A 16,931-nucleotide genomic window follows, 5' to 3' on the forward strand; every position below is an offset into this window, starting at 1 on the left:
TAGGTAAAAAAAAAGATAATTCTAAATAAATAAAAAATATTGGTCATCCATAAAACTTAAGAATATTTTGTGAAATACCTTTTATTTTATATAAAAATGTTTTATTTAAACTATTTTGCACCCAAAAGCTAAAATGTTTTTTTTTTGTCAACATTTTACAGTTTTTAAATACAAAAGAAACTATTTTGAATTGCATCCATTTTTTTTAATTGCTGTTCAATAAAAGCTTATTTTTTTCCTTGCAAAAACTGAAATCATATTTAACATCTTGGTTTTCAAATAGGGGTGTTTGATATCATTTTTGTTCAGACCGATACCAGTACGAGTACTCAACTCTTGGGTGGTCACCAGTACCGATATCAAGTACCGATACCACCAATTTAATATACACGCACACGCGCCCCAAAATGTGTCATTTTTTCTTTTTTTTTTTTTTTTAATTTCACAAAAATGTTGGCACTTTTCGAATCTAATTTGACATTTTGTGACGTTTGTGATTATAAATGTGCTCCAACGCCATGGTGAGCACCGATAACATTTGAACAAGGCCAGGCCACGCCCATCCCTAATTTCACGCGCACACTTAGTATGGCCAAATTCGGTCAAATTCATATTTCCCACAAATTAATTGGTGAATCCTAATGTATGCTTTTTTTTTTTTCTTGTAAAGTGAAAGTTTTCGAGATATTTCATATCACAACCTTGTCCTAAGATGTCCTGGCTCTTCTTCAGGTGGACGCCGTCACCATGGAGCGCTCGTCCACCTCCTTGGTCAACATTTCTCTGGTGGACGAACGGCAGGTGGAGGAGCAGCGTTCCCCGCTGCCTCCCGCCAGGACGCTATCCCCCCACCGGACCTGCCCCCCCCAATGCGGGGCGTGCCCGGCCGTCCCGAGGTGCGGCGATGGCACGGTGTGGCTGGACCGCACCCAGGCCATAGCCACCTTGCCTTTATACAACGGCCACTTTTGCGCCCGGGCCTCGCCGTGCTCCCCCAGGAGGGCCGACAAAACCAAATGCAAGGAGAAGAAACGGCAGAGCGCTTCCAGGAAAGAGCGCAAAGCCAAGAACTCGGGAGCTTGCAGGATCCCGGAGAAGGGCCGCGCTTTTAACGACGCGGCCCCCTGCGGGTCCCCCTTCGAAAGCTCTAGGAGGCCCCCGGCCCCCGGCCTCCAGAGGCAAGCTCGCATCTCCCTGGAGATGAGCCAGAGCCTCCCGGAGATCGTCGTCACCAGCAGGGACGACGAGCCGGCTCGGCTCGGCAAAGAGTCGCCGACGCGGCCCGGCCAAGACCGGGGTCTCCTGCCGGGGGCCCCCTCCCACTCCAGTCCCAAGCACAAGGCGGAGGCCAAGGACGACCACTACTGGAAGACGCACAGCATCGGGTGGCGGCTGGTGCGCAGGAGGGCGCTCTTTCTACGCAGGCAGCGGCTCAACGACTGCGCTCTTGCCGTTGGCATTTTTGGCGTGGTCATGATGGTCATGGAAACGGAACTGTCGTGGAGCATCTACAGCAAGGTCCGACACACTAGTTAAGGGTTTCGAGTGTTTTGTTGTGTTATAGTATGGTATGGTATGGTACAGTGCGGTGCGGTGTGATATGGTATGGTATGGTGTGATATGGTATGGTATGGTATGGTATGGTATGGTATGGTATGGTATGGTATGGTATGGTATGGTATGGTATGGTATGGTATGGTGTGATATGGTATGGTATTGTATGGTATGGTGTGATATGGTATGGTATTGTATGGTATGGTACGTTGTGGTGTGGTGTGATATGGTATGGTATGGCATGGCACGGTGCGGTGTGATATGGTATGTTATGGTATGGTACGGTGCAGTGTGATATGGTAGGGTATGGTATCGTATGGTGGTACGGTGAGGTGTGGTGCTGTGTGGTATGGTATGGGACGGTGTGGTGTGATATGGTATTGCATGCCATAATATGGTACGGTTGGTACTATGGTATGGTTATGCCGGTATGTGATATTGTATAGTATGGCTGGTATGGTTCGGCATTGTATGGTTTGATATGATACGGCTGGTATGGTATGTATGGTATGGTTGATATGGTACGGTATGTTATGGTATGGTACGGTATGGTGTGGTATGGTATGTCATGGCATGGCTATATGTATGGCATGGTGTGGTATAGTATGATATGGTATAGTGTTGTGCGACTTTCTGCAGTACTTGGATGGACGGACGGACCGATGGTTGGGCAGCACCCGCATAAAAAGAACAACGTCTATAAAATCGTATTCATTACATCCCGCAAGTGGATTATTCCGATGTATGTTAAGATTATAAGATTATCCGGGCTCGCTCAGCTTTGCCGTGTGGCCCGCAGAGCTCCGTCTACTCCCTCACGCTCAAATCCATCATCAGCGTTTCCACCATCCTCCTGCTGGGCCTCATCATGGCGTACCACTGCTGCGAGGTTCAGGTGAGCCCGCGCCGCTCGGCAAGCTTCCCCCGGCGTATTCTGACAATGGCGCCGTTTTAGCTCTACGTCCACGACAGCAGCGCCGAGGACTGGCGCATCGCCATGACCACGGAGCGGCTGGCGCTGATCGCGCTGGAGCTGGCGGCCGCCGCCATCCACCCGTACCCGGTGGGCCTGCTGGCCTACTTCCAGCGGCAGGCGGCGCCGCCGGCGGCGCTGTCCGAGACGGAGCTGGAGATCGTGCTGGCGCTGCCCATGTTCCTCAGGCTCTACCTGCTGGGGCGCGCCATGATGCTGCACAGCAGGCTCTTCACCGACACGGCGTCGAGGAGCATCGGGGCGCTCAACAAGGTATTGGATGACGCGGGGTTTTATGCTATTTTATAGCATGCTAATCAATGCTATATTATACTACATATGGTTGTTGTACTGTTTGTTATGGTGTACAGCACTATGCTATGGTATCATTAGCTATAATATGGTGGAGTGCGTTTTGTCATGGAAATTTTAGTCTGGGAAATTCATATGGAATTGTTGGCATAAAGCACATTTTTTTGTATTGTCATTGTACATTTTGCGAAGGAGGGGGACGTGTGGTTTTGGGCTATTTTAGCTTATAACATGGCTTCTGCAGTTATGTTATGCTTTGATTGGGAGAGTATGTGTCTTCTTTTCAAAATGAGAGCAGGTTGATTGTAAGATGAAGCAATAATTGGCAAAATGTGTTTGCAAAACATCATATGCTTTTATTTATAAGTCTTATATGGTTACCTGTTGTTATTATAGCCACAGTTTTCCTGTCTTCCAGCCAAAATTCAATTGTCAAAAATTCCTTATGAAGTGCTGCTGGTTTGGTCAGCGATAGAAAGCGGGTCAGCAAAGGAACTTTCTCCTGTGATCCCTTTTATATTGTAATTGCTATTTTAACCTTGTGCAGTATTTTATCCAATCATTGGATTGGTTTACATCAAAGGGAAAGCATTAAAAGAAAACACCAGGGAGCTGAAATTTCACCCAGATGATGACAATATGGCATGGTTCAAGACTTTGTTATCACACTAGCATGAGTGTGCCATCCCTTGTCTAAAATACTACGAGAATGTCCTGGAAGAAAATGATCCAAAAATGGTCCAAATACTGCACAGAGGTTAAGAAAACGCTCACCTTGGATCCGGTCCGGCCAATCCGGATTGAGATATTAGATCATTCTAACGCAGATCCACTTCAACGCCCGCTTCGTGGGCAAGACCCTGATGACCACCTACCCCGGCACGGTGCTGATGATCTTCAGCGTGTCCCTGTGGATCGTTGCCGCCTGGGGGCTGCACGTATGCGAAAGGTCGTGAATCCAGTCCGGGTTTTTTTTCTTGCTGAATTTGAACCAAATCAACCAATGAACGTGATTATTTTCAGGCATCACAACTACAGAGATCTAAGTAGCAACTACATGGAGGCCTTATGGATGGTGTCCGTCACCTTCCTGTCCATCGGCTACGGGGACGTGGTCCCCCACACCTACTGTGGACGCAGCATTTGTCTCCTTACAGGAATCATGGTGAGCAAAAAAAAAAAAAAAGACCAAATTTGTTTTGTTTTTGGTATTTTTTGGAATTTTTGTTCCCGGCAAGGGGGCGGGCTGCACCGTTTTGGTGGTGGCGGTGGTGGCCAGGAAGCTGGAGCTAACGAGGGCCGAGAAGCACGTGCACAACTTCATGATCGACTCTCACATCTCCAAAAGGGTTGGGGACGTTTTTCACGTCACGCCAGATGAAGCGGGAGCATCTTCTAGCGTCCATCTTTGTTTTCCGTAGATGAAAATCGCCGCGGCTAACGTGCTGAGGGAGACCTGGTTCATCTACAAGCACACCAAGCTCTCCAGGGAGAAGGACCACACCATGGTCCGCATGCACCAACGCAAACTCATGCTCGCCATCCACCAGTAAGACAGTTGGACTGTTTGTCCAATCAGATTCATTCATTATTCTTACATGCGCTGCATTCAAATATCACATTTTTGTCCAATAGAAAAAAAAATTCTCCTGCACTGAAAAAAAGATGTTTGATGGGCGAGAATTCTTGTCTTTTAAAATAGTAATAACAGTAATCATAAAATTATCATCAAATGTGTTTTTTTTTTTTTTTATGGAGGGTAGCTGACAACCTTGACTAATGCTTACCTAATATAAGCTAATTGAGCACCGCAGTATTAACTGTGACCATTGGATGGCACTGTTTCCACACTTACAACAGAGCTGAGTGGAAACGCTAAATATAAAAACTGGCCTTCCATAGGTTTATTTTTCCGATAACGCTTGGCGCTGAAAGTTTTAAGTGGGCCTGACCAATAAAATCATGCTATATATTTATAAAACTAATAACTTCAAGCGTGTTATTCTTTTTTTTAATACTGTCCGAAATAGTACATCACTTTTAATCATAAAATAATAACATTACAGTCCTTTTCCTCGTAAACATTTTAATTTATTGAATAAAAAGATGCTAATTTTATTAATTAATGTAAAGCAAAAACTGTGAAAATGTGTTTGCAAAAATGTGCACACTCATTTCAAACTTTATAGCGCATGCAATTGTATTTATTTTAATGTTAGGAAGGAAAAAAAACATCTTTTCATCATTAATCTGGAATATAGTTGGGAAAAAATGAGGTGTTTGCAAAAGTGTGCACACCCACTTCAAATTTATATGCCCATGCATCACATTCATTTTGTTGCTTAGATGCGATGAATATCAAATATTTACACACCCCTTTTCAAATCTTTTTGTTGGAATATATTTTTTGTCCATCATTAATGCAGGAAAGTTAAAAAAAACTACAATGTATTTTCAAAAGTGTGCACACTCTCTTCACCATTTAAAAGTCCATGTGATTATCTTTTTTTTTTTTTTTTGCTGTTGTCGAACTCCAGTCCTGGAGGGCCGGTATCCTACGTGTTTTCAAGTCTTTTCCCTCAAAAACACCCAAAAAATGATTGGGATCATTTTGAAGCTCCTGCAGAGCTTCCTAATGAGCTAATCATTTGAATCAGGTGCGTCTGGGAAAGAAAACCGCAAAACATGCAGGATGCCGGCCCTCCAGGACTGGAATTCGACGCCTATCATAAGTAAAAACATCCTTTTTTTTCCACTATTATTGCAGGAAAGATTTTTTTTTTTGAAAAGGGACAATCCGGTCGCAAAAAATGTGCACACTGACGTTGATCACATGTCCGCTGCGCAGGCTGAGGCGCGTCAAGATGGACAAGCGGATCCTCGCCGACCAAGGCAGCACGCTGGTGGACCTCTGCAAGGTGAGAGAGGCAAGTGGCACTCCCAGCCGAGCCAAGCCCGAGCCCGTCGCCAACGCGCCCTTGTTGTGACGTGTTTGTGCTCTGGGAACCCCCCCGCCCCCACCCCCCTCCCGCAGTTGCAAACCACGCTGTGCGACGTGCTGGCGGAGGTGCAGGGCTGCCGGGCCGAGCTGGACGCGCACGTGCGCGGCCTGGAGAAGCACGTGGAGGAGCTGCGAGAGGGCTTCCGAGGCCTCATGCCGCTGCTGACCAGCACCCTGTCCACGCAGAACTCCTCCATACGCCACCTGCTGCGCGAGAGGGAGAACAGGAGCGAGGACAGGTAGAACGCAGGGTGGCTCTCTGGCGCCCTCCGAAGGAGAAACTTGGTACTGCCGAATAGGACTTTCTGTTCCAAAAATGTGTTATAGGTCACATGATTGACGGAGGAACAAGTTGTGGTATGTGCCACTGAATCCAAAGTCCCAATATGTATATTTTGCTGTTTTGTGCAATGCCACAAATAATAAATTGAGGTGGAAAGCGCCACGAAAATCATTCAATACAGAAAGCTGTGCTTTTTCCTGAGTATTTAGAATTGATTATACTTTGGTTTACTTGAGCCTTTCTAAAATTTGGTCTTCAAAGTTACAGCTTCATTTTTGACAACCCTAATATATACGTACATGTGCAAACTTTAGTCATTAAATCAATACTCAAAAACCTTTACAGATCACAAATTTTTACATACTGGTAGCTACAAAGCTGCACTGCGATGTTGTCTAGCATTTTTTTTTCCAATTTGAATGATATATTGCTCACATTTCATGCATTATGGAAGCTAATGAGAAATAACGGCGCAAGCATGTTTGAGTGATACATTCTGATGTCGCCATTTGTAATAAACACTCATCTCCAAGGACCCAACTCATTCATTTAGCCAAAACAACATTTTATTGAGAAACAAGGAACGGAGCGGTAATGTGTTGCGCGCCGGCGTCAGCCTCCCGCGCTCCGTCCCTTCGTCCTCCCCTTGAGCTCCGGGAACAACATTTTAATGCTGCTTCCTCCTAAACGAGCATCCTGAGGACAAAAGAAAAGAGAGACGGAAGAGTCAGCGTTTTCAAAGTCGCCGCTTTGACCGCGCGCGGCGGAAGCTAACGGTTTTGTTCTCAGCCTTCGAAAGGGGGGAGCCAGAGGTGGAGCTCAACCCTTCTGCAAACTGAGATTCATCTGGCACAACGAAAAGACTAGAAGACCACTAAACAGGAAGTCCAGTCATTTACAATAGTTGTGCGAGGAAATAAAAAAATAAAAAAGATGACTAGAAAACTAAACTTGCCTTTCAGATGCAAGTGTTGCATGACCAACGTTTTGCTCGCTACATCAACTATTATTTAATTTAAAATCTTTGAAATGTGTCGATCTGCGAGGAAATGTGAATATTAGGCATGTGAAAGTACAGATAAGAGGTATCGGGTACTCGTGAAAGCAGCCGATACTGCTCCCCAATACCAAAAAAAGACCTAAGTTTTCCTTGACAGCAGCAAATCATCTGCATCAGAAATGTTAGCTTTCCGCCTAAAACCCCGCCTGCTTGTGTCCACCGTCGTGTCCATTTTGTCTTTGCAAAACGGCAAAGTGAATCGCTTCCCACCCAAAAACACGAGACAACACTAGGAAGGCCAGGATGTCTTCTACTGAACTCACTTCGCAGGGTAGCTTGAACGAGTCAAAAAATGTAGACTATACTCAAATCTTCACTCCGGTCTATGTTGTGTCTCAGCGAGACAGCGAAGCGAACTGCTTCCCACCCAAACACTTCACTGGAAAGGCCAGGATGTCCTCTACTCAGCACACTGCGACTTAGTGAGATATCTCCAACGAGTCAAGTTACAGAATACAAAAAGTCCACTTATGTGAACACGGTATCATCTCTTATCTCCGCAAGACAGTTGACTGCATCCCACCCACAAGACATCACAAAAAAGGCCAGGATGTCCTCTACTGAATACACTAGGACCAAAAGCAGTGGACACAAATAAACTGAGTCTCAATAGTAGTACTAGAGATAACTGTCAAAAAAAGTATCTCACTTGTGAAGACCGGTTTGTGATCCTTCAAAAAATATCAATTTAAAAGCGTTTTGGACATTCCTCGTTTCATCACCGCTTGTCTAATTTGTGGGCAAATCATGCGGTACTTGGGGCTACCATGTCCTTGCGGGTAGCTTGAATACCAGAACCACCAGACAAACAAACAAAAAAAGGAATCAAATTTAAAGTGGCGTAGTAGCTCGGCAACACCGACCTTCTGTGAGACGAGCTTTGCCTCCGGTGGGCTGACACAGGACCGTCGAGCAGCCGACACACAGCACGACCGTCTGCGCGTGACTGAACACCGTCGTGATCTTGTAGCATCCTGCAAACGCACCGTGACGTCATTTCCCTTTTCTCAGTTTGGCCACTCGCCTCGCACCTTACCTGGACATTTGACATCCATAAAGTACGAGTTGGGACTCTGAACAAGTCGCTTTTTCTTGTGCCTCCTCCTTGTCTCCTCGGGAGATGGATGCAGCAAGTCTTTCGCGAGCTATCAGGGCGGAAATAAATAATTAGCGTGAAATTAAAGGCGGGTATGATATGGCAGCGGTATCATAGAACTGGTTGTTCCGGATTTGGCTGCCGAGTTGGCCTACATTAAGTCGCTAACTAATGTACCCGTTATCCCTTTAAGGTACACCGCGTACTTAATTATTCGTAAAAGAACATCAAATTTAACAAAAGTGACATTGCGAAACACATTTAGGAGTCTTTCAAGCACAAGCTTCGAATCGTACTCCATGTTTGCCGTGTGCGCGCCGCCATCTTGAGTCACAATGCGCTCCGAAAAAAGTGATCCATTTTTTGGCGCATAGTGTGACTAAAAGCTGCGAAGGATGACTTCGCGGGCATCGGTGGAAGCGTAAAAGTCTCGGCTAGACATAGGGGCCGGATCGGGTACGCAAATGCGGCATTAAATGGGAAAACGTCGTTGACGAGGCGGCGAGGATACTCACTGGCATGTTGGCGAGGAAAGAGCCGCTGCCGAAAAGGAGGTAGAACCGGAAGCGAGGCCCTCATATTCACTGTAGCGTTGAGCCCTAGCAGGAAGTGACGACCACCGCGGCCATCTTGGTAAGGTCTGGTTTTGCCATCATGGACGTCCAGGTTTCGAAACAGTTGTGTTCCTTCCAGAACACAAAACTTCAGCATAAAAGAAAACAAAATAAAATAAAATAAATAAAATACAAAACGATGTATGTAAACCCCAAATTAATTCACACGTACAAATTACTCTCCTACATATAAAATAAACAAATATTACAACTGCGACTGAAAATGCTTCCGATATGCTCAGAGATGAACAAACTAGCACGTTTCATGCTTTGTACAAACAATTTAGCTGCTCAATTGAAAGGGTTTGTCTTCATATCTCGTTTGTCATATATGTACTGAGATATTTTAATTTTTTTCGTTTGAGCAAGTTTTTCACAGTTTTTTTTTCAGTTTTTTTACAAACAAGCCTTACTATAGACTGTCGTTTTTTTTTTACGAAAAAAAAGCCTTACTATCTACTGTCGTTTGTTTACGAAAAAAAGCCTTACTATAGACTGTCGTTTTTTTGCCAAAAAAGCCTTACTATAGACTGTCGTTTTTTGCAAAGAAAAAGCCTTACTATATACTGTCATTTTTTTTACGAAAAAAAGCCTTACTATAGACTGTCGTTTTTTTGCCACAAAAAAGCCTCACTATAGACTGTCGGGTTTTTTTGTGAAAAAAAGCCTTACTATAGACTGTCGTTTTTTGGTAAATAAAAGAGCCTTACTATAGACAGTTGTATTTTGCCTAAAAAAGCCTCACTATAGACTGTTGTTTTTTTACAAAAAAAAAAAAAAGCTTTACTATAGACTGTCGTTTTTTTGGTAAATAAAAAAGCCTTACTGTCCTTTTTTTGTTGTTTTTTTTTTGCGAAAATATAGCCTTATTCTAGGCTGTCATTTTTTGGTGAAAAAAAGCCTTACTATACAGTTGTTTTTGCAAAAAAAAAAAAAGCCTTACTATAGATTGTTGTTTTTTGCAAAGAAAAAGCCTTACTATATACTGTCATTTTTTTACGAAAAAAAAGCCTATTTTGCCTAAAAAAAGCCTCACTATAGACTGTTGTTTTTTTACAAAAAAAAAGCCTCACTATAGACTGTTGTTTTTTTACAAAAAAAAAGCCTTACTATATACTGTCATTTTTTTACGAAAAAAGCCTTACTATAGACTGTCGTTTTTTTGCATTAAAAAAGCCTTACTATACTGTCAAGTTTTTTTTTTGTGAAAAAAAGCCTTACTATAGACTGTCGTTTTTTTGCAAAAAAAAAAAGCCTTACTATAGACAGTTGTATTTTGCCTAAAAAAAGCCTCACTATAGACTGTTGTTTTTTTACCAAAAAAAAAAGCTTTACTATAGACTGTCGTTTTTTTGTTGTTTTTTTTTTTTTTTTTTTTTTTTTTGCGAAAATATAGCCTTATTCTAGGCTGTCATTTTTTGGTGAAAAAAAGCCTTACTATACAGTTGTTTTTGCAAAAAAAAAAGCCTTACTATAGATTGTTGTTTTTTTACAAAAAAAAGCCTTACTATATACTGTCATTTTTTTACGAAAAAAGCCTTACTATAGACTGTCGTTTTTTTGCATTAAAAAAGCCTTACTCTACTGTCGGGGTTTTTTTTGTGAAAAAAAGCCTTACTATAGACTGTCGTTTTTTTGCGAAAAAAAAAGCCTTACTAGAGACAGTTGTATTTTGCCTAAAAAAAGCCTCACTATAGACTGTTGTTTTTTTACAAAAAAAAAAGCTTTACTATAGACTGTCATTTTTTGGTGAAAAAAAGCCTTATTATATAGTTGTTTTTGTAAAAAAAAAAAGCCTTACTATAGACTGTTGTTTTTTGCAAAGAAAAAGCCTTACTGTCGGGTTTTTTTTGTGAAAAAAAGCCTTACTATAGACTGTCGTTTTTTGCGAAAAAAAAGCCTTACTACAGACAGTTGTATTTTGCCTAAAAAAAGCCTCACTATAGACTGTTGTTTTTTTACAAAAAAAAAAGCTTTACTATAGACTGTCGTTTTTTGGTAAATAAAAGAGCCTTACTATAGACTGTCCTTTTTTTGTTGGTTTTTTTTTTTTGCGAAAATATAGCCTTATTCTAGGCTGTCATTTTTTGGTGAAAAAAAGCCTTACTATAGACTTGTCGTTTTTTTGCCAAAAAAGTCTTACTATAGACTGTCGTTTTTTGCAAAGAAAAAGCCTTACTATATACTGTCATTTTTTACGAAAAAAAGCCTTGTCATTTTTTTGCATTAAAAAAGCCTCACTATAGACTGTCGGGGTTTTTTTGTGAAAAAAAGCCTTACTATACAGTTGTTTTTGTAAAAAAAAAAGCCTTACTATAGACTGTTGTTTTTTGCAAAGAAAAAGCCTTACTATATACTGTCATTTTTTTTACGAAAAAAAACCTTACTATACAGTTGTTTTTGCAAAAAAATCCTTACTATAGACTGTCGTTTTTTGCATTAAAAACGTTTTTTTGTGAAAAAAAGCCTGACTGTCGTTTTTGCGAGTAAAACGCATAGTTGTTTTTTGCTAAAAAAAAAACAAAACAAAACTTCTAACCATTCACCATGAAACACCTAATTTGTCAAGATGCACACAAACAGGTTGTGCAGCTCCATAGCTCCACAAAGTCATACACGTAAACCCTTCTCGTTTTGTTTGAAAGTTTTTATTTGACACTTTTACACCATATACACTTTGGGTCCTTGCGGGCCTTGTCGACTGACAAAAAAAATCATTAGAATATACAATTGAACACTACGGTGAACAGAAGATGAATTGCCTATTTTTGTGTAGTCAAGCTAAACATGCCGTATGTGCTCGGTTAAATTTACAAACACGATATTTGTCTCCATCTAGTGGCATTCTTGCAGAATTACTTTGCTAATCGTCCATTTTCATTTGTAAATATGGTTATTACAGCAAACGGCGCCACGTTGTTCTACAGCACCAGGTGTGGCAGCGGGAATTATCCACAGAAGGACGTGTGCGTGTTGGAGGAGGATTTAAATGGGCTCCACTTGGGGTTCGGTGGGCGGGGTGGCGATGTCTTCCAGCAGATCCGAGTCGGGTTCGGTCACCACCACGGCGACCTGCTCACACGCGCGAGCAGTCATGTTTGTGTATTTGTGTATGTGTGTGTTGGAGTGCATTACCTGGGATGCGGAGGGCTCCGCCGCAGCGGGGGGAGCCGCCCGAACAGCCTGAATGGCCGGAGACGCCGGCGGGCGGGTTTGTGGGTAGCGAGGTCGCTCGCTCGGAGTCTGAGCAGATTACAGAAAACATTCGAAATAAAGCCTCATTAAAAGTCTTTTTTTTTTTATTCCCTCTAGGTTGAAAAAAAATGAAACAAAATCAAATGAATTGACGTAATAAAGTGAATTGACGACCTGTGTCCGGCGCGCGGCGAGCACGGTGAGGCCGAAAAGCATGGCGGTGATGCAGATCAGCAGCTCCAGCACCAGGAAGATCACCAACGTCGACAAGATGCCGTCAATCAACATCTAAAGCCGCAAAACGCATTCGTTTAGCGCAAATTCAAAAATGGTCCACAACGCGCGGGAAAAAAAAAAACAAAGGACAAAACGAAAACAAGGTGCAACGGCTGTCCGCTTACTTTGCATTTTTGCTCGACCAGCCCGGTGCATTTCCTGAAACAATGTAGCTGCAAAGACAAAACATCAAAAAGTCGGCTTTGGGCCACTAATGTGTAGCAACCGTTAGCATGAAACGTTAGCAAAAAAAAGCCTTACTCTACATGGTCGTTTTTCGCGCAGAAAAAAGCCTTACTTTAAATGGTCATTTTTTGGAGAGAAAAAAAATCCCTTGCTAAATATACATTATATTTTTTTCAAGATGAAAAGCTTTACTTTACTTTATGTGGTCTTTTTTTCTGAGAAAAAAGCCTCGTCATTCCCCACCCAAAAAAAAGAAAAAAAAAGCCTTACAATAAATGGTCATTTTTTTGCTAAATAATCCCTTACTATACATGATGTTTTTTCAACATTAAAATGCTTATCAACGGTAATTAAAAAAAAAAACTATGCACGGTGGGGTTTTTTTTTCAAAATAAAAAGCCGTACTTCACATGGTGTTTGTTTTTCCTTTTGCGAGAAATAAAAGCCTTACTAAATAGACTGCTGCTTTTTTTTGGAAATTTTTTTTTAAAAAACCTTACGATACACTGTCTTTTTTTTGCGAAAAAAAGATTTACTATAGTCATTTATTAAAAAAAATCAGCTTTGTTCTACGTGGTTATTTTTGCAAAACAAAAAGCCTTGTAGACTGTTGTTTTTTTGTGGAAAAAAGCCTTACTATAGACAGTCTTCTCTTGCGAAAAAAAAGCCTTACTATACATTGTATTTTTTGCAAAATAAAAAGTTTTACTATTGTTTATTGAAACTGTTGTTTATTGAAAAAATACCTTACTATAGACTTGTTTTTTTGCGGAAAAAAGCCTTACTATACATTGTATTTTTTGCAAAATAAAAAGTTTTACTATAGTTTATTGAAACTGTTGTTTATTGAAAAAATACCTTACTATAGACTTGTATTTTTGCGGGAAAAAAAAGCCTTATTATACATGGTCGTTTTTGTGAAAAAAAAAAAAAAAGTTTTGTACACTGTCGTTTTTTTACGAAAAAAAGCCTTACTATACATGGTCAATTTTTGCAGGAAAAAAAAAAAAACGGTAGACTTGTTTTTTTGAAAAAAAAAAAAAACAACAAACCTTACAATAGACTGTTGGATTAGTTTCAAACTAGTTTCAAACTAGTTCCAGCGTTCTACATGATATTTTGGTGATGAAACCTTGTAAGTTTTACAAGTGCATTTTGAAAATAGTCACCAGGTTGAACGTGGACAGAATTCTTTCCCTTTTGCAATCACATTGTTTCAATCTTGCACCGGACAAGACTTGTTTAATTCACTCCATTAATTACAGCTGCATGATCTGACGAGGAAAAAAAAATTTAAAAAAATGAAAGTTGCATTTACCACGGCGTGGTACTCCAGGCGGTTGCAGTGTTCGCAGTGGTACGAGTCCTGCCTGTACGGGAGGTGCTTGGACATCAGGCCCAAGGCGGCGGTGGAGAAGGCGGCGCTGATAAGATGAAGAACCAGGGCGCATTTCACCTGAAAATAAAAAAAAGCAATAAATATAACAGAAAGCAGTAGGCCTTTGATTATTTCACACATAAAAAAAAAACGTACTCACCCAAAACAGAGTAGGCCTCCTCGCACTGTGGATCAACACGGATCCCGACAAGAGGACCTAGAAACCAGAATCTCAATGCTAAATGATGTTAAAAGTTAGCATGAGCGCTAACTCTCTCACCTGAATGACCACCACAAGGAAGAGCGCCACGTCGGCCGTGAAGTGGATCTCGTGCACCCGCAGCACGGACATGCTCAGGCACAGGATTAACGCCGCGATGACCAGCTGGACGGCCTGAAAAACAAATGTTAGCCGCTATCATTTAGCATTAAATAGCATGTTAGCATTTTCTTGGAGCTTGTTAAGACTTTTAAATAAAAAAAAAAAAAGTTCAGGAATAACTAAAGTACTACGATTAACCAAATAGTCAAATAGCACTTTCCTGTACTATCTTTGCTATCCGCATATGTTAGCATTGGAACTGCTAGCATGTTAGCATTGTATGTGGTCTCATTAGCTTTTTAAAATGGTTCCATTACCACAGGGCATGTTTTCATATTTCCAGAACGGAAAGCCAAATGTTAGCATGTTAGCATTTTATCTGATGACAATACTATTTTTTTTAAGCATATCAATAGTACGTTAGCATTTTAGTTAATTTGGGCACATTGTAAAAATCTTATGTCGAGTTTCTGTTTTCTGTACTCAATGCTACAAAACGGAAGGTCATACGTTAGCATATTAGCACCTTATCGGATTACATTATTATTTTATAAGCATACAAAGAGTATGTTAGCATTTTAGCTAGTTTTATTAAGTTATTAAAATAGTACATCCTTGATGGTCTAAGCGCTTTCGGTATAAATGTAATTCTTTTATTTTGGTTACCAAGTATTGGAGCGCTAGCATTTCATTTGATGTAGTTGGGCCTTTGAAAACTTTGCATTATTGTGCTACTATCATAAAAGTAAATCCAGAAGTAAAATCCATGCTAGGTCTAGGAATTTTTTTTTTTGCTCAGGTTATCTTACGACATTAGCATACAAACTTTAGCATTCTATTCAGTCTCATTGGCTTTTTGAAATAGTGCCAACATCAGAAATGTGTTCGAATGTTGTCTCACTTGCTAGCATGTTAGCATTTTAGCTAGTGTGATTGGAATCGTGCATCATTTTGTCCACTTTGACCTTTACTTCAAAGCTGTTTCACATCAAAGGCCCAAAAAATTGAAAGAAGGCACTGAGGAGCTGAAATTTCACCCAAAAGGAGATAAAATGTCAAATTAGCATGACCACTGATTAAAATACTTCGTAATGTGGAAAAAAAAAAACGACTCCTTTCCCACCCCTAGAGTTTTTGGCTCCATCTTGAAGTGTGACTGCAGCTGTCCCGGGCTCAGCGTCCCCGGCGGGGGCGTCGGGTCTTTCGGGTCGTTCTGGGCCATCTCGCTTCCTTCCTGGGACTGCGTGGACGCACAAAAGTTTTGGGACACGTCCAAAGTTAGCGAGAGCATCACTGAAGCAAAATACATAAAATGTACATTTTCTGTCAAAAATATTCGAGTTTAGATTGCAAAAGTAGTTGTTAGGCGCTGAGGTCATTCCTATGTCCTCTACATGACATACTAGAGGACGAGAGGCCTCTTAAAGGGACAGGTGCTCCTCCTCCTCCTCCTCCTTGGTCAAAACATTCTCCACATCATGCAGTGCAAACACATTTTTTTTAAATATATATGTAAAAAACTTTCCATGATGCAATCAAACACAGATGACAGCAGTGCATTTGTTTTCAAGGCACGCTGCACCAAAGTGAGACTCAGCTGCAGTATGACTTGGCTGTGGTCCAGAGGGACACACATACAAGACATCCAGTCCTCACGCATGAGCAAAAAAATAAAGAAAAGACGTTTTTACCTGTGCTGAGTCACAGAGGAAGCCGCGCTCGCTCAGGATGCTGCTGCCGCTAAAATAAGAAGGTGAGAGTGTGGACGCACTGCAGCAAACGGGCCGCTGCAGACTTTTTGCAGACTTGCAGTCCGGGAGGGAAGGAAGGGAGGAAGGGCGGGATTCTGGTGATGTCATCACCAGAGGATGCTACTGATGATTTATTGATGGTTCTTTTTTGGGGATTTTAGGGACGTTTTGCATTTTTAATGAAAAATGAATTCATAACATCGATAAGGTCATGGCGGTTTTATTATTTACGTAGGTAATATAAACTATAAAAGATAAATCAAACAATTGTGGTATTTATTTATTAATTTATTTGTAGGCAACCTTTTAGCAAAGCACTTGATTTTTTTTTTTTTTTTTTTAAAGGATAGTAAATAGAAGTATCTGTGATTGAATGTCTGGACTCTTAAAAAAATGAAATAAAAATACATCTTTGGTATTGAATAAGTTCAATAAAAAGTGTGAAAAATCATCTAAGAAATTACCCCATTTGTGTTGCAGTTGTGTTCATATTTTTAACTAATTAATGTTAGGGTTTCCTTAGTTAATAATAGTTAATTTTTTTTTAAATTATGAATGCAGTGACAGGTATTCACTTGAGTAAAGTCTGGAAATTGAGGTAAAAACAAAAAATCATTTATCATTTCAAAGACTTGACAAAACGGAGTTATTTTAAAATGTTTCATATCATTTAAATTAAAAAAGCTTTGACATGCACACATATAAACACACAGACATTATATATATATATATATATATATATATATATATATATATATATATATATATATATATATATATATATATATTTTTTTTTATATATACATTGATAAATCTATTGAAAAGTGTGAATATTAATATAAACACTTAACCTATTCGTATTACTAAGAATTTTGAATGCTAATCTTAATATTTTAATGTTTAACTGTCTTCAAAATAAATTCATTTATT

General features: G+C 40.6%; 3 protein-coding genes and 1 non-coding gene across 9 annotated transcripts in view; 1 reads left to right on the forward strand and 3 right to left on the reverse strand.

The window, feature by feature from the left end:
• Nucleotides 1–6,632, forward strand: part of LOC148406272 (small conductance calcium-activated potassium channel protein 2-like) — a 27,352-nt gene extending 20,720 nt beyond the window's left edge. For 3 of the 4 annotated variants that reach the window (XM_088404417.1, XM_088404416.1, XM_088404415.1), the window contains 9 exons: nucleotides 733–1,518; nucleotides 2,354–2,449; nucleotides 2,510–2,800; nucleotides 3,667–3,788; nucleotides 3,863–4,004; nucleotides 4,078–4,188; nucleotides 4,261–4,388; nucleotides 5,688–5,766; nucleotides 5,874–6,632. In XM_088404417.1, coding sequence (XP_088260543.1) covers nucleotides 748–1,518; nucleotides 2,354–2,449; nucleotides 2,510–2,800; nucleotides 3,667–3,788; nucleotides 3,863–4,004; nucleotides 4,078–4,188; nucleotides 4,261–4,388; nucleotides 5,688–5,766; nucleotides 5,874–6,083 — 1,950 coding nt within the window. In that variant the 5' untranslated portion in view covers nucleotides 733–747 and the 3' untranslated portion in view covers nucleotides 6,084–6,632. The remainder of the gene's footprint in view (nucleotides 1–732; nucleotides 1,519–2,353; nucleotides 2,450–2,509; nucleotides 2,801–3,666; nucleotides 3,789–3,862; nucleotides 4,005–4,077; nucleotides 4,189–4,260; nucleotides 4,389–5,687; nucleotides 5,767–5,873) is intronic. The other variant, XM_088404418.1, reaches the window with a different exon arrangement.
• Nucleotides 6,633–6,671: 39 nt separating this feature from the next.
• rps27.1 (ribosomal protein S27, isoform 1) lies at nucleotides 6,672–8,905 on the reverse strand. The gene is made up of 4 exons (XM_088404420.1): nucleotides 8,795–8,905; nucleotides 8,220–8,328; nucleotides 8,047–8,157; nucleotides 6,672–6,819 (listed from the first exon to the last, which is right to left on the reverse strand). The coding sequence occupies exons 1-4, from the start codon at nucleotides 8,798–8,800 to the stop codon at nucleotides 6,791–6,793; spliced, it is 255 nt and encodes an 84-aa protein (XP_088260546.1). The 5' UTR covers nucleotides 8,801–8,905; the 3' UTR covers nucleotides 6,672–6,790.
• LOC148406274 (small nucleolar RNA SNORA35) lies at nucleotides 6,901–7,035 on the reverse strand. Its single transcript, XR_015864087.1, has one exon. It is a non-coding gene; the product is annotated as a small nucleolar RNA SNORA35 (small nucleolar RNA).
• A 2,614-nt stretch (nucleotides 8,906–11,519) lies between the features above and the next one.
• On the reverse strand, nucleotides 11,520–16,680 carry LOC148406275 (uncharacterized). Of its 3 annotated transcripts, XM_088404186.1 has the most exons (9): nucleotides 15,942–16,673; nucleotides 15,374–15,490; nucleotides 14,209–14,322; nucleotides 14,089–14,145; nucleotides 13,869–14,006; nucleotides 12,490–12,537; nucleotides 12,263–12,376; nucleotides 12,029–12,136; nucleotides 11,520–11,965 (listed from the first exon to the last, which is right to left on the reverse strand). In XM_088404186.1, the coding sequence occupies exons 1-9, from the start codon at nucleotides 16,107–16,109 to the stop codon at nucleotides 11,879–11,881; spliced, it is 951 nt and encodes a 316-aa protein (XP_088260312.1). In that variant the 5' UTR covers nucleotides 16,110–16,673; the 3' UTR covers nucleotides 11,520–11,878. The 3 variants fall into 3 exon arrangements, with proteins under 3 accessions (XP_088260312.1, XP_088260310.1, XP_088260311.1); XM_088404184.1 differs by having other exon boundaries at nucleotides 11,520–12,136; nucleotides 15,942–16,680; XM_088404185.1 differs by lacking the exon at nucleotides 12,490–12,537 and having other exon boundaries at nucleotides 11,520–12,136; nucleotides 15,942–16,679.
• Between the last annotated feature and the right edge of the window lie 251 nt (nucleotides 16,681–16,931).

The sequence above is a fragment of the Hippichthys cyanospilos genome, chromosome 21 (genome assembly GCF_059441005.1).
Source record: "Hippichthys cyanospilos isolate Australia breed blue-spotted pipefish chromosome 21, RoL_Hcya_1.0, whole genome shotgun sequence".
In the NCBI taxonomy this organism is placed as follows: Eukaryota; Metazoa; Chordata; class Actinopteri; order Syngnathiformes; family Syngnathidae; genus Hippichthys; species Hippichthys cyanospilos.